Genomic DNA, 12,914 nt, shown 5'->3' on the forward strand with positions numbered 1-12,914 from the left:
ATTCCTCACCTCTGGCTGGGGACAGGTATATAAAATCTTCTCTGTGTGACTACGGACAAACTCACCATCTCCAGAAATGTCCTGGGAGCCAAACTGGTAATTTTCTGCAACCCCTTAGAGAGGCTGGGTGTGTATATGTGTGGGGATCCTGCCAAGACAATCTTGTCTTTCTTTCTGGTATTTCTCTCTGTAGGGATCTTTAACTTGATATGTTTTAATTTCCCTGATAATGGTGTCCCTTTATGCTATCATTTCACACAGGGTAGAAGTTTTGGGTTACAAACTATATAAGGTAGGCAAATTAAAAGTACAAAACTTGGTTCCTCAGTTTAGTCTAAATCAAGATAATTGACTTAATGCAATGACTTCTCATTTTAGATATACCCTTTTGTGACATTTAAGATTAATCTCTACGTCCCTTCTCTTGTTTGCTGAAGAAGCTAACACTTTTTGGTCTGGTTCTTCTGACCTGTATATTACATTAGGTGGGTGTGTGCTCCAAGAAGCTTCATGGCATCCTGAGAGGTAATGTTTTCTGCTGAGAAGCATTTCTTAAACAGAATCTTAGGAGTGTCGGTTGCAGTGCCTGACAGTGGCTACTGCTTTTAAGCCTGTTCCAGCTGATTTGAACCTTTCAACATGGTTGGTTGGTTTAACTCGCATCTCTAAAAGCTTCCAGTTTACCTGAGGGTGGCTTGTCAAGTTGGTTTTCCTATTAAATTTTGGAGACTTGGTCTTTGTCTCTGTAGAATGGGAGCAAGTTTTTGCTTTAATTTTCTTGGGATGCTGTGCTGTTAAGACCATGCAATAAAACCAGCTGTTATGAAAGTCTTGTCAGACATTCAAATGCTTTGTGGTGATAACTCTCCTTAGTGTTGCTGTTTCATCTGAAGGGGAATCCTACTGAGGAAAAAGGGGAGCAAATATCCATCTCTTTTCCTAGTGTCTGACACTCTTCTGGGGCCTTCAACATGCTTTCATGAGGTAGTTCTTGAACTTTTAGTTAGGAGGACGCAGTTTGAAGCCAAAACATATGATAGATGTGCCACTGGCATTTGTTGATGAAGAAAATCCACATGTGGATTTGTAAGAACTCTATGGCCAAGTTGGAAGTCCTTATTCCTGTTGCAGGACATGGTCCAGGCTCTATCACTAAGAAGCTCTATTATACTGGGCAGGTGTCTGGAGTCTTAGTTTCCCTGTTTAAAACATGAGGGGTTTTGACAAACCAGGTCCCTCCCAGATTTAGTCCTTGGTGAGTCTATGAGGAAAGAGCTCAGTTTCTACATTGTCAGCTTTTCTGCCATATATATCAGAGGTCTTGAATGATGATGATATGTACAAGATGGTAGTGCATGCCAGGGTGAATGGGATGGGTTTTATGGTGAGCACCATGGGCCTGGGAATCAATGTGAACTTACAGAGCAGGCTGCTGCTCGAGTGGACATTCAGAGGGAAACTGAGGTCTGTAGATTGATTGAGCTTTATTATTATTATTTTTTGATTGAGCTTTATATCCCTAGTCTCTCCTTGGTGCATGAGTTCCATCTTGGCTTGGAAGCTGAAGTTAAATTATTACACAAGGAGTTCTGAAGAAAGATGAATCCCATGTAGAAAGGGGAGAGCTTGCTAGATTGAACTCAGAACCCTTTATTTTTTTAGCCTGTATTTTCCCGAGTCAAAATTATTTTATTGGAGTCAACTAGTTTTCTGTCCCTTCTCCCTACTTTCTCTCTTCCAGGAATGAAGTTACTGAAGGACTGTGAATACAGGATATTGTATTGTCAGCAGTTTGTACTCATTGGATAGGAGAGGATAGAGCGATGACATGAAACATTGAGGGTGCTAGGGTGAAGTGTGATTTGTGTTAGGTTCAGCCATAGGAAAGTGCTGTTTTTGCAGTTTTAAAATGATTGACTATTAGTAATTCATATGGTTAAACCTAATATCTGAGATGTCCACCATATTCTTGTTTCCCCATTAGGAATCATAATCCCCTGGGGAATCTCTTACTCATTCCAAGATATCGTTGTCTGTATGTGTAGAAGAATGTGTATTTGTGGGGCAGGACGTGGGCGAAGGATCAAGGTTATAGCTGTGTGATGGGCCAGACTTTCTACCTGGCAGAATTCTACCTGGAGTCCTCTAGGGAGGCATCATGTATCATGACTCACTGGCCAACTCTAACCTACAGGCTTGTTTTATGGTTTTTGGAATGATTTGCCAAACCTGCCCTCGGAGTGCTGTCTGTAAAAATGGGTTTCAAAAGCGGCGTGGTTGGAGCAGTGAGAAAACCCTCTGACCTTGTCATACATAGAAGTTTTAGGGTCAAATTTTAGTTCAGCTTTTTAATATTTGGGTACACACTAGATTAATAATATAAATAAAACAATGCCTCAGGGCATAGCTCTGCAAGCAGAGAGGTGTTGATGGCAAAAGGCTCCTTGAAGTCATTGCCCTGTTGCCTTTGAATCAGCTTTGTTCAGAGCGAGGCAGACATTTGATACACAGTGGTAATAAGATGGGATTGGCGGTCTGGGAAGGTTTGCTTGTCCAACCCTATTTGTTCAGCACCATGCAGGTTGAATACTGGTAAGTGCATCTGCTGTATCTTTATGAGGTAATGTGCATAACAGGGTACTTGGGCGGGGAGGCAGTGGAGGAGGAGAGCCAGAGGGGCAGCTGTTGGAAAGGCCCCTGAACGAGAGGCTGATTGCTGTGATTATATCGCCATGCTCTGACATTGGGTTTTTTTTTTTGGACATCTGAATCCGGCCAATTTTAGTCCAATTTCCATTGTGCCGGGATTTGTCTTCATCACACTAAGTGTACCAGGAAAGGGGGGGCTGTTGGCAGAGTCCCTGCAGCCCCCAAAGCTGATCTGATCAGAAAAACAGCCACAAATATGGCATTTGTGTGTGTGTGTGTGAGGAGCTTGCCTTTAAAGTTGCGGAAGCAATCATCGGATCAATGACTCAGGGCTGTGAGCAGCTGGGCGATTTCCGTTTGCCACAGTGTTTCTGTTCCATTTAACTTCCAGGTGTCCTACATAGGCCAGGACTGCAGAGAAATTCCAGAGCACCTCGGCAGGGACTGTGGACATTTCGCCAAGAGGCTTGATCTGAGCTTTAACCTTCTGAGGTATGTAACTTTCACAAGATGCAGACCAGGCCTGGGAGACCCAGTCCCCCTGGTAACAGCTTGCAGGTAAGTGACCCGTTCTAGCTCTGCATAGGGTGCAGGGATCTGAGACGCATGGACTCACACCCCAGAGGTTTGACTCTACTTTGAATAATTCTTTCGGCCGGCCTCCTTGTGCCACTGAAGAAGCAGTGAGCATAGGCATCATCCATCTCACATGAGTTCTTAGGAGAGTTTCACTTTGTTCTTTTCCTTTCTCACTGATGCTTACGCAGACAAGGTAGAATACTATTGGGGGAGGAATGAGATGGGGCCAGCAAGTGTTTTGAGGGTGTTTAGGAATGCTCTTCTGGACATTTCCCCAATCACAGGTAGGGTGTATGTGTGTGTTTTCTTTCGTTGCCTTTTTATGAATTGGAACCTTAAATATTTGTGATGATTTCTCCCAGATGGTATTTCATAGTAATTCAAATGCAGTTGGCATGGGGTGGGTGGGAGGGAGCACTTGAACAACTGTTCCAGTCTTGGCAAAAGGCAAGTGTGATCTTCTATATTATTCCAATGGAGAATAGTTAGTTAATTTCTTCCTAAAGAGTTTTGAATTGTGACTGGTTTGGGGGCATGAAGTAGGAGCTACTTGGAAAGCAGGTATCAGTGGGATCAATGAGCCGGGGTCAGGGAGGTGGTTTTTCCTAGGTAGATGGTCCCACGCAGGGGGTTTCCCCTAGGTGCCTGTCCTCTTGAGAACAATACTATCCTCAAATGGAACCAACTGTCTTGTGGTGGAAGGATTGATGAGGAGCCCGAATCCCACCCCAGGGCTCAGGCACTTTCCTCCTTCTATGCCTTGGAGTTTCTCTCAACTTCTGAGTCAGGACACTTGGGAATTAAGAATTTGAGAGAAAATGGATAAAACTCAGGGCATAAAGGCACCAGTGGGTAGAGGTGTGCCAGCAGGGCTTCTTTGGAAGGTCATCAGGGGCACGTGACCATAAGATGCCTCATTCAGGGAAGGGGCGTCCGGAGGGTTATGTAAGGAGTGGGTACTGTGTGTATTCTCTCCTTGACTCCCAAAGGGTTTGCATGCTTCTGGGGAGATGTGGAAATTGAAAGGTTGCAAAGTAATGCATAGTGATGAGAGGATGCTAGACACATGCTGACTCTTAAGAAATTAAGGATGTTGTTTGATCCCAATGCCCAAGGAAAGGATGGAGTACATAGCCTGGTTGGACTAGCCTTAGACACGTGTGCCCCTTAAACAGCTCCCCAGCATGAACTGAGAAAAAGGGCTCTTTTGCTGGGGCATCAGAAGGAAGAACTGTGACTAACCTCTAGGAGCTCAGGCTGTGGCTGCCTTGCTCTGGAGAGCCCGGATGTGGGTTTGAGGAGGCTGGGCCCCATGAGGAGGGAGTGTGTCAGCGCGCACAGGTCATGGGACTGGGCTGGCAGGTCTGAGGAAACAGAGGCACCTTTGTCACTCTCAGGGGCCTTCTCTTCCTTTGGAGGAGAAGGGGCTGGACCCTGGGAGGGGTGGTGTGTGTGTGTGTGTGTGTGTGTGTGTGGTGAGTGGGGTTGGTGGTGAGAAGGGGCTCTTGGCCTTGAGGGGCTGTAAGGATTAATCAGGGGAAATGATGGGTCCTGAAGGCAGGACAATTTAGTGAGAGGAAGGCCAGTAAAATAGGTTCAGAAGGAGAGAAGTTATGAGTTTATTTTTAGAGGAGAAACGTTTCCATAGTGTTAAGTTTGAGGATCTTATCACATGTGGTCAGGAGCCTATTCTTGGTGGTGTTGTGGTCAGTGTGTGAACTGCACACTGGCTTCTGGCTGGATCAGGGCAGAGATGAGCAAAGGAAGAGCGAGGTCTAAGGTTTGGGAAGGGTTCACACTGAGACTTGGTTAAGCTGGAGGGAGTTGCAGACCAGAATGGACTATAATGGATAAAAGCAATCCTGACTTGACATGAGTGGGATTGAGATTGGACCCTCTTTGACCGTCTTATTTACCTAATAGCAGGGTGAGGGGAGGCAGCACTATCTCTCTTGGGTGTGAGAGGAAGATGTGAGTGTATGCAGGCACTGGTGTCTCTTTGCCTTTTCAACTGCATAGAAATTAAAGATGTTTTAGATGCTTAGCTAATTCTTCTTTTAAAAAAAGTGAAAGAGGGGAGAGAATACAGAGAAGGGAAGAGAAAGATGATCATAAACTTACTTTCTAAGTAAGTAGGTAGGTAATAGAGGATCCAAGCTCACCAGGCTGCAGGGATCATCATATCCAAGGGAAATATTGTGAATTCCCATCCCACATTCTGTGAAATGTTTCTCCCTAGCCCTCCATACTGTTTCCATGGGACTTGGGAGAGCTTATCTCCTGGTCAGTTTGCCCTGCACCCCGATTCCCCCAGTCCCTGCTCTAACCACCTCTGTTCTGTTGTCTGCTGTTCTCCCTCTTAGAGCTTGTCTGGCCCCCACTCAGGACACTCCCTTCATTTCTCCAAAGCCCAACAATACAATATTACTGTGTATTATAGACTTTTACTGATAGTTGGAGGTGTACTGGTGAAGCGGGAGGTGGCAATTGGAGCACACAGCAGCAGACAAGTTTGGGATGGCGTTGTTCCTGCTAATCTCTGGCTATGCCTCTCATTAAGTCAGGCTTTCTGCATGTGCCCAGGTGCCTCTCTCTCCCGCCCCTTCTCTCCTTTCCATGTCACTTACCCTCTTCCCAGAGCTGTAAACACAACATTCTTCTTCACTGTGTTATATACAGAAACATTACCCCTTGCACCCTTTTAGAACATCTCTGCAGTTTTCCTTTTCACACCCAGAGAGGCCTGTCAGGGCACTGCCTTAAACAGAGCATTGTCCCCAGTACAAAATTTACTACTCCTATAGATTGTAAAATCAGCTGAAGTCCGCTTGTATTTTAGAGCACAATTTGTTTTCAGGCAAGGAGTTCTATTTATTCTTTTTTTGAATAGTTAATATATGCACATGGCACAGCTTCAAATGGTAAAGAGAAAGTCTCCTTTGCATTTATGTCCTTTAGCCTCCCAGTTCTCCTCTGCACTACTCACTCTTTTTGTAATCTCCCAGAGATATAACGTGCATATACCAACATGTGAATTTCTTCTTGTGTGGCCTCATTTGTATTACTCTTGCCAAGATGTTAGTTAAAAGGGAGGTACCAAGCTTCAATTAACCACTCACATTAGGAACATCCTTCTCTATCGTCTTACCATTAATTCATAGTCATATGCCATCATCATTATTAATCTCACTTATGAAGTGATGGTTCTGCTGATTCTCCCTATAGCCCCCTGCATGTGCTGGAGGGAAGAGTGGTTATGGATGTATAAGCTTTGAACTTTTAAGTCACTATATATTTTTTTCCTTCGCACTACACTTCAGCCTTCTCTCTGCATTAACTGTCATGAGTCCTCTTCTCCTTTGGGTTGTCCAGTATTAAACTGGTTACGCCTCCATGTGGAAGGTCATGGAAATTCAGGCTGTGCTGTTTCTATAACTCTGTCCTGGGGAATGAAAGTCCCTGGAACTTTGTATGCCCTGTCAGGTTGGAAGTTGGAAAGGGAAGCAAGACAATAGGTCCGAATATAATTTCTAGCTCCTTTAGAAGACTCAAAACATTCATCTCTTACACCTTTCCTCCCAGGTATCATTCTTCCTGGACATGATTCCTGGGGGGCAGGGTCCTGCCATCCACCCCGGAATGGGGATAGAAGAAGGTTCAGGGAGCTAACCAGCTGACAGAAGTAGTGTTGCCCCTTGAATTTGAATGCATTAATGATCATGAGTCCATTGTCTACACGTGCATGAAATTGTACTTTAGATTTTATTTTTTGAGTACTTTTTTCTTATAGCAAGAACAACAGTGATCAATGTAGAAGTCTTCAAAAACTCAGTAAGGTATGAAAAAAAAACCTCTCTCAAACCACTGATAATCTTACAAGTTAAGCTGGAGGAAATCTTACAAGTTAAGCTGGAGGAAATCCCCATTGGTACCACTTGTCTTTATTAATGCCAAATATCTTAAAAATGATGCTCTGGCTTTAACTGTGTTGGAAGTATTTTTCCATCTCAATAAATTCTCCATTATAAGTTTTAATGTTTTCTTATTTTTTCAGTGTTGGGTATTTACTAGTAGATTGTTCCCAGATTGTTTTTTTTTTTTTTACTGTTATAAATATCTCTATTATAAGTATCCATGTAATACTGATTGATGAATATGTCTCTGGTTAGTTGCTTGGAGACAGAATTGTCAGAGGGCTTTGCTACAGATGTCAGATTGTCCTTAAGAGAGGTCATAACAATTTCCGCTACTGAGAATATTTGAATATCCATTATTCCAAGTTCTTCTTGGAGCTTGTTTTTGAGGCTTTCACATTTTACTTTTACTTTGCTGATCAATAAAGAGATCCTTAGTGTTAGTAGGGGCTGGTTCCTTGATCTACTCTGGCAGATAGGCCTTGTTAAACCGTTGTTCCAGCTTCAGTTTTCCTTCTCCCCATGACTGGGAAAGGGCAGGGTTCTCCCTCAGTGGTTTGCCTGGGCTGCCTGATGCGCTTGCTGAACACAGAGGGCAGAGTGGGACTCCCAAGGAAAACAGTGATAAACATGCCTGTGTCAATCTGGCAATAAAATGGAGAGGGCTTAATTGATCTATGGCAACAGGAAGCTTACATTTGCAAATTTAAATTATCTGCAGTCACATCTTATTTAGCATCACTCTGATAAATACACTGAGTGGGGAAATTGCTGAGAAGAAAATTTCTTAGGTGGGATCTTACTTGCATGTATCTTCCTTGGCTTGGCTAGTATGGAAATGGAGGATTGGGGAGTTTGGGCACCTCCAGTAAAGAGATGGTGGCTTTGTCGTCTTCCCCAGGCAGTGAGGCAGACATGTGGTGCACCATCATAGCTTCTAGGATACATGCACCAACATTTCTATTTCTGTTATGAACTGCTATATAACACTTGGCCTACTAACTTGCTGTTCAGTTGGGAAAATGGGCAATGGAGTGGAAAGGAACCAAGGCATTAGGGTTATACCACCCTGGCTTGAAACTCTGCTTACATCACTCACCAGTGATTTAACTGGCCTTAAGCTAATTGCAGAAATGTTGAGTGTAAGTGTGTATAAAGATTGCCTGTTGTATTATAGTTCTTCAGTAAGCACAGCTCCAGGTATAGCTTAAACATGGTGCTAGTGAGGCTAAAAGCCCAGGCTTGACCCTCCACAGGAACCATTTCTCCTGTAGTCATATTGGGGTTCCTCACAAACATTCCGAATTTCTTCACCTTCAGTACATGGTATGTTTCCACATCTCTTCACCCTTTGGTGTGACCAATATGCAAAAACTTAAAGAACTGGTGTAAATTTGCCTCTTTCTCTTCTGTTATGATCATCAGTCTTGGGTTCTGACATAAATGAGAAGAACCCCTTGCTGATTTATGTTGGACATAGACTGTAAATGAAAAATCTGTCTTTAGACTTTAGGATATTTGTTAATGCAGCATAACCTAGTCCAGTGGTTGGCAAACTGTGGCTCGCGAGCCGCAGTTTGCCGCTCTGTTGACTAATGAGGTTGCTGACCAGTGACCTAGACTCTCGATTCCAATAATTACAGGCTGTTGTTGTTCCTTGTGATTAAGCCCCTATCCCAGTGGTCGGCAAACTCATTAGTCAACAGAGCGGCAAACCGCGGCTCGCGAGCCGCAGTTTGCCGACCACTGACCTAGTCCATACTAACTGATATAAAAACCGTAGGTCTCAAACGTCTGACATTCTCCTGGCCAAACCCACTCATCTCATACATACTTTTCATCCCTGCCAGCTAGGAGCATACATTTTTTATGTTACACTGGGAATGGGTGAGAGAAAAATTCTCTTCCCAGACTCAGGATAACAGCTTAAAGGGCATGCTCTGTTGGCATTGGGTCTGCATCAACTTATTTCTTTGCAGTCAGGGGCCTTATTTTCAAAACACAAATGCAGAGGTCTTACTTGGGGAGCATGCTGATATTGGAGTTGGGCTGGCAACAGAACTCATGTCAGTAAGCATAGAGAGGAAGAGATGATGGTAGAAAAGATGGGCTTTAGAAAGATAAACTGTTTTAATGAAATTTCAAAATAGTTCTAAGGCATTGATAAATTCTAAGGAGGCAAGGGTCTATGTGTTTTGGGAACCATGTTCACTTTAAGCCGGGCAATGCTGTGAAAAGCATCTTTTTTTGTTCTAAGAATAACATTGGCAATTCTAGTGTCTCCAGCTACTAACAGAACATACAACAAAAAGATGATGTGGAAAATGAGGTGGCAGGTAATATTTACTGTCTTAGTAGCAACCTTTCTGGAGTGACTTCCATGACTGGAATGACCAAAAACAGTTTAAGGGAGGGAAAGAGAGAAGATCACGAAGGGAGCAGGTTGATATGGCCACCTCCCTCCTCCCAGTGTCCTGCTTTCTGGAATTTCCTCCTTTTGGCCTGAGAAATGGGGTATTGAGCCGCTGAGTAAGACTGAGCTGGTGGACAAGGGGAGAGATTGTCTAAAGGGCCATAATGATGTTCAGCTTTCTCATAGGTGATGCAGTGTGTGGTTTAGAAAGCGCTTTCATAAACATTATCTCCATATTTTCTACAGAATTTGCCTCTAGAGAAAAAATTCCTGGACTTTTTAGTAATGCCTTTTACTTCCCTTTTCACCCATTTTACTCCCCCATAATCTTGGGCCTCCTTATTCCATTTTCTCCCTCTGCCCTGCTCTCTATCCTGAGGACATCATTGTGCATGTGGATGATGCTGCTCCCCCCTGCCCCGCCCAGCCCTCCAGTGTTATCAGGGTGGCTGTTGGGAGCACTGGTGACTTGTGGGGAGGAGGGAGCAACTGGTCAGCTTAAATCTTTCAGACTTTCTATTTACTGGCCCTCCAGGTTCTCAGGCATGAAGTTTAGTCACAATGATATGGACTAGGGGTCCTACTAGCATTTAGTGGGCGAGGCCGGGATGCTAAATGTCTTGCAAGACACAGGACAACCTTGGACAAAAAAGAATTTTCCCTTTCCCGTGCCAGGTGTACCATGTTGAAGAAGGCCTCTGAGTTCTGTTTGAGAGCTTGCAGGTGGCTTTGGATGAGCCTCACAATAAAGCAGTCTTGTGAATAAATATATGAGGCGACTGGCTCTACTCTCAATGGGGTCCAGGGGCCCCGGATCAAACAAGTGACATCAGTCGTGTTTGTCTTGTCAATGAATCACCAGTATTATGGAGCACTTAACTGTATGCTAAGGCTGGGCAGAACACTTGGCATGTATTATTTCATTCAGTCCTACCAGCAACATTTTGACAATGGGACTATTATTACTCACATTTTACAGATGAAACAACTGAGGCCCAAATAGTTGCTTGAGACATTTGCCTTTGACTACCCTGATGATTAAATGGGAGAGCTGGGTTTAAATGGCCCTGGTGGTCTGACTTCAGTTTTACTTCAAATTTTGCTTCTCCAGGTAGAAACCATTGTTTTCACCCTGTGAGAAAATGGATGGCCATTTCCAAGACTATATTTCTGTGTGTGTGTGTGTGTGTGTGTGGGTGGTGGGGGGGCGGGGTTCTTTCAAAATCATGTGGACATCACCATAGCAGGATCACAGGGATCCTGCAGCTCCAAGTTGGCAGCCTCGGAGCTCTGTTGCACTTCCATCTCTCTCCTGTTTCTCTGAAGCCTTCTTGATGTGGAAAGTTGAGTTGGCAGGACCTTGTGAGACCTGGGCTGGGTGTTCCCAAGGAACTCATCCTCTTCTGTCTCCCCTTGGGCTGTGAGGCAGGCTTAGATGAAGGCCATTGTCATGGGGAGAAATGGCTCAGCAATGCCAGGGCCAGACTGCTTGCTGACCCAGCCTTGAGAGGGGAACCCTGAGATGGATGACTGCATGCATGAGTTTTGAGTCTGGAGGGAAAAGAAGAGGTGGAGTGTGTGTGTTCATCCTTGTACATGGGCCCACTTGCATGCACACGCCCACCATCTGAAAAGCCTTTTTCCTCTCGTCTCCTCAGGGACCGCAGGGTTGGTGATGTCAGCTGTCCCTGCTCCTTTATGATGAAAGGGAAGCGATTATGCTTTTTGCTGGTGTCTGTGTTTAATTGCAGGATGTAATAACTACAAATTCTCCCTGGCCGAGACTTTTCTTAATAAAAGGTTTCTTCTATCCCAGCTGCTTTCTTTTCCCCTTTGTACTCCCACCCCCACCACTGCCATAGCACAAGGTCACTCAGGGTTTTAAATGAGGGAGAGACACACACATGTGTTCATGTTTCGTTTAGAGTTTATATTAAAAAAAGACACCTCCTTCTCCAGACCCATCATTATGGAGATCAGCTACGTGCCCCCCACCTTTGCACCACCTCCCCTTAGCTCCTCTCTGAGTTTATACAGAACCCAATTTTTCAGTCTCCTGGGTGTCTGCTTTTTCTCTGGTTCTGAAGAAATAAGAGACGGTAGAGCAGGGAAGACCAACAAAAGAGGTTTAAAAAAAAATCCCAAACCTTTCTTGAGATAAAGCAAGACTTAGTAAAAACAATTGGAGGGAAGGGCAGGAGAAGGGGGTGTAAACCCCCACACGGGCGCGTTTTCTGCAGCTGGAGGAGTGTTTTAAGAGAATGCACCATTGTTAAAACTTTTTTTTTTCCCTTGATGGATTTATTTTTAAGGTAGAGAAATATTTTCCCCATAATTGGGTAACTCTTAATAGTAGCAATTGCATATTTATCAGTGTGAGGGGCTGTTATTAATGTAACTGTCAGGCCCAAACACATTTCTGCATTAAATCCATTTAGTATGTGCATTATTCGGGCTGGAATGTCACCGGGACATCAAAGCCCCATAGGCATGGAGAGCTCAGTGCCCTGCTGTGGCTGCCGAACAGGCCCTTGATCAATAAATGTAACATGTTAATGCAGAGCAAATAGAATAAAAGATTTCTTTGACAAGACATGAAAAATCACCTTGTGGCAGCTGGCATGTGATGCCGTTTCTGGGGAGACACTAGCAAAGTTGATCTGACAAGTAAAGAGGAGAGATGATGGTTGTAAGGTGCTTTTGTTTCAAACTTCTTTCTTGACCTGTCAGGTTTTGAAGGCGCCTCAATGGCTCTTTTTTGTCATGTGAAAATTGTAGTCTTAGGTAGTTATGAAGCAGTTATCTCTTCTCAAATTGTGAATGCCGCTGTTTAATTGATTCACTTAGCATTTGAAACTGTCACGCATTAATAATTGCGAAATCCTGTAGATACTGTGCTAGTGTGTCATACTTAAATGTGTAGTTATCAGAAAATTAATATCCTTAATGAACCGGTGCTTTCAAACTAACATTGCATGAAATCTCTTTTGCCCTTTCATTTGCTGAAGCCACATCCGCCAGTTTGCCGAGAATCACCTCTCGACAGTTTGCTTTCTTGATGCCCGACAAATGCCAGCTTTGCTGTGGGTACATCGCGTGCTCAATGACAATAAATATAGTAATTATACTGGAGTTAGTAATTAACATAATTGTAGTCAATTACGACAAATACAGCACAGAGCTAAATAAATGAGAGGGGGAGAAATTAGCAAGCTAATTGATTTATCTTTACATGGCTTTCTGTTGTAACTGGCAGGGCTGTTTTCCTTGGGGTGGGGGCAGAGGAGGGGAAAAATCCCCACAAGGATTGTTTATAAATAACTGATTTTGTTTTGAAGTTGCTTTGTCTTTTGACTTAC

The 12,914-nt window shown here is 43.9% G+C and overlaps 1 protein-coding gene across 2 annotated transcripts in view; it reads left to right on the top strand.

Annotated features, from left to right (window-relative positions):
- LRMDA (leucine rich melanocyte differentiation associated) overlaps positions 1-12,914 on the top strand; it is a 1,091,841-nt gene that overhangs the window by 4,541 nt on the left and 1,074,386 nt on the right. For both annotated transcript variants that reach the window (XM_080687598.1, XM_080687599.1), the window contains exon 2: positions 3,041-3,141. In XM_080687598.1, the coding sequence (XP_080543724.1) occupies positions 3,041-3,141 (101 nt within the window). The remainder of the gene's footprint in view (positions 1-3,040; positions 3,142-12,914) is intronic.

This window comes from Plecotus auritus, assembly GCF_963455305.1.
Source record: "Plecotus auritus genome assembly, chromosome: 9".
NCBI classification, from domain to species: Eukaryota; Metazoa; Chordata; class Mammalia; order Chiroptera; family Vespertilionidae; genus Plecotus; species Plecotus auritus.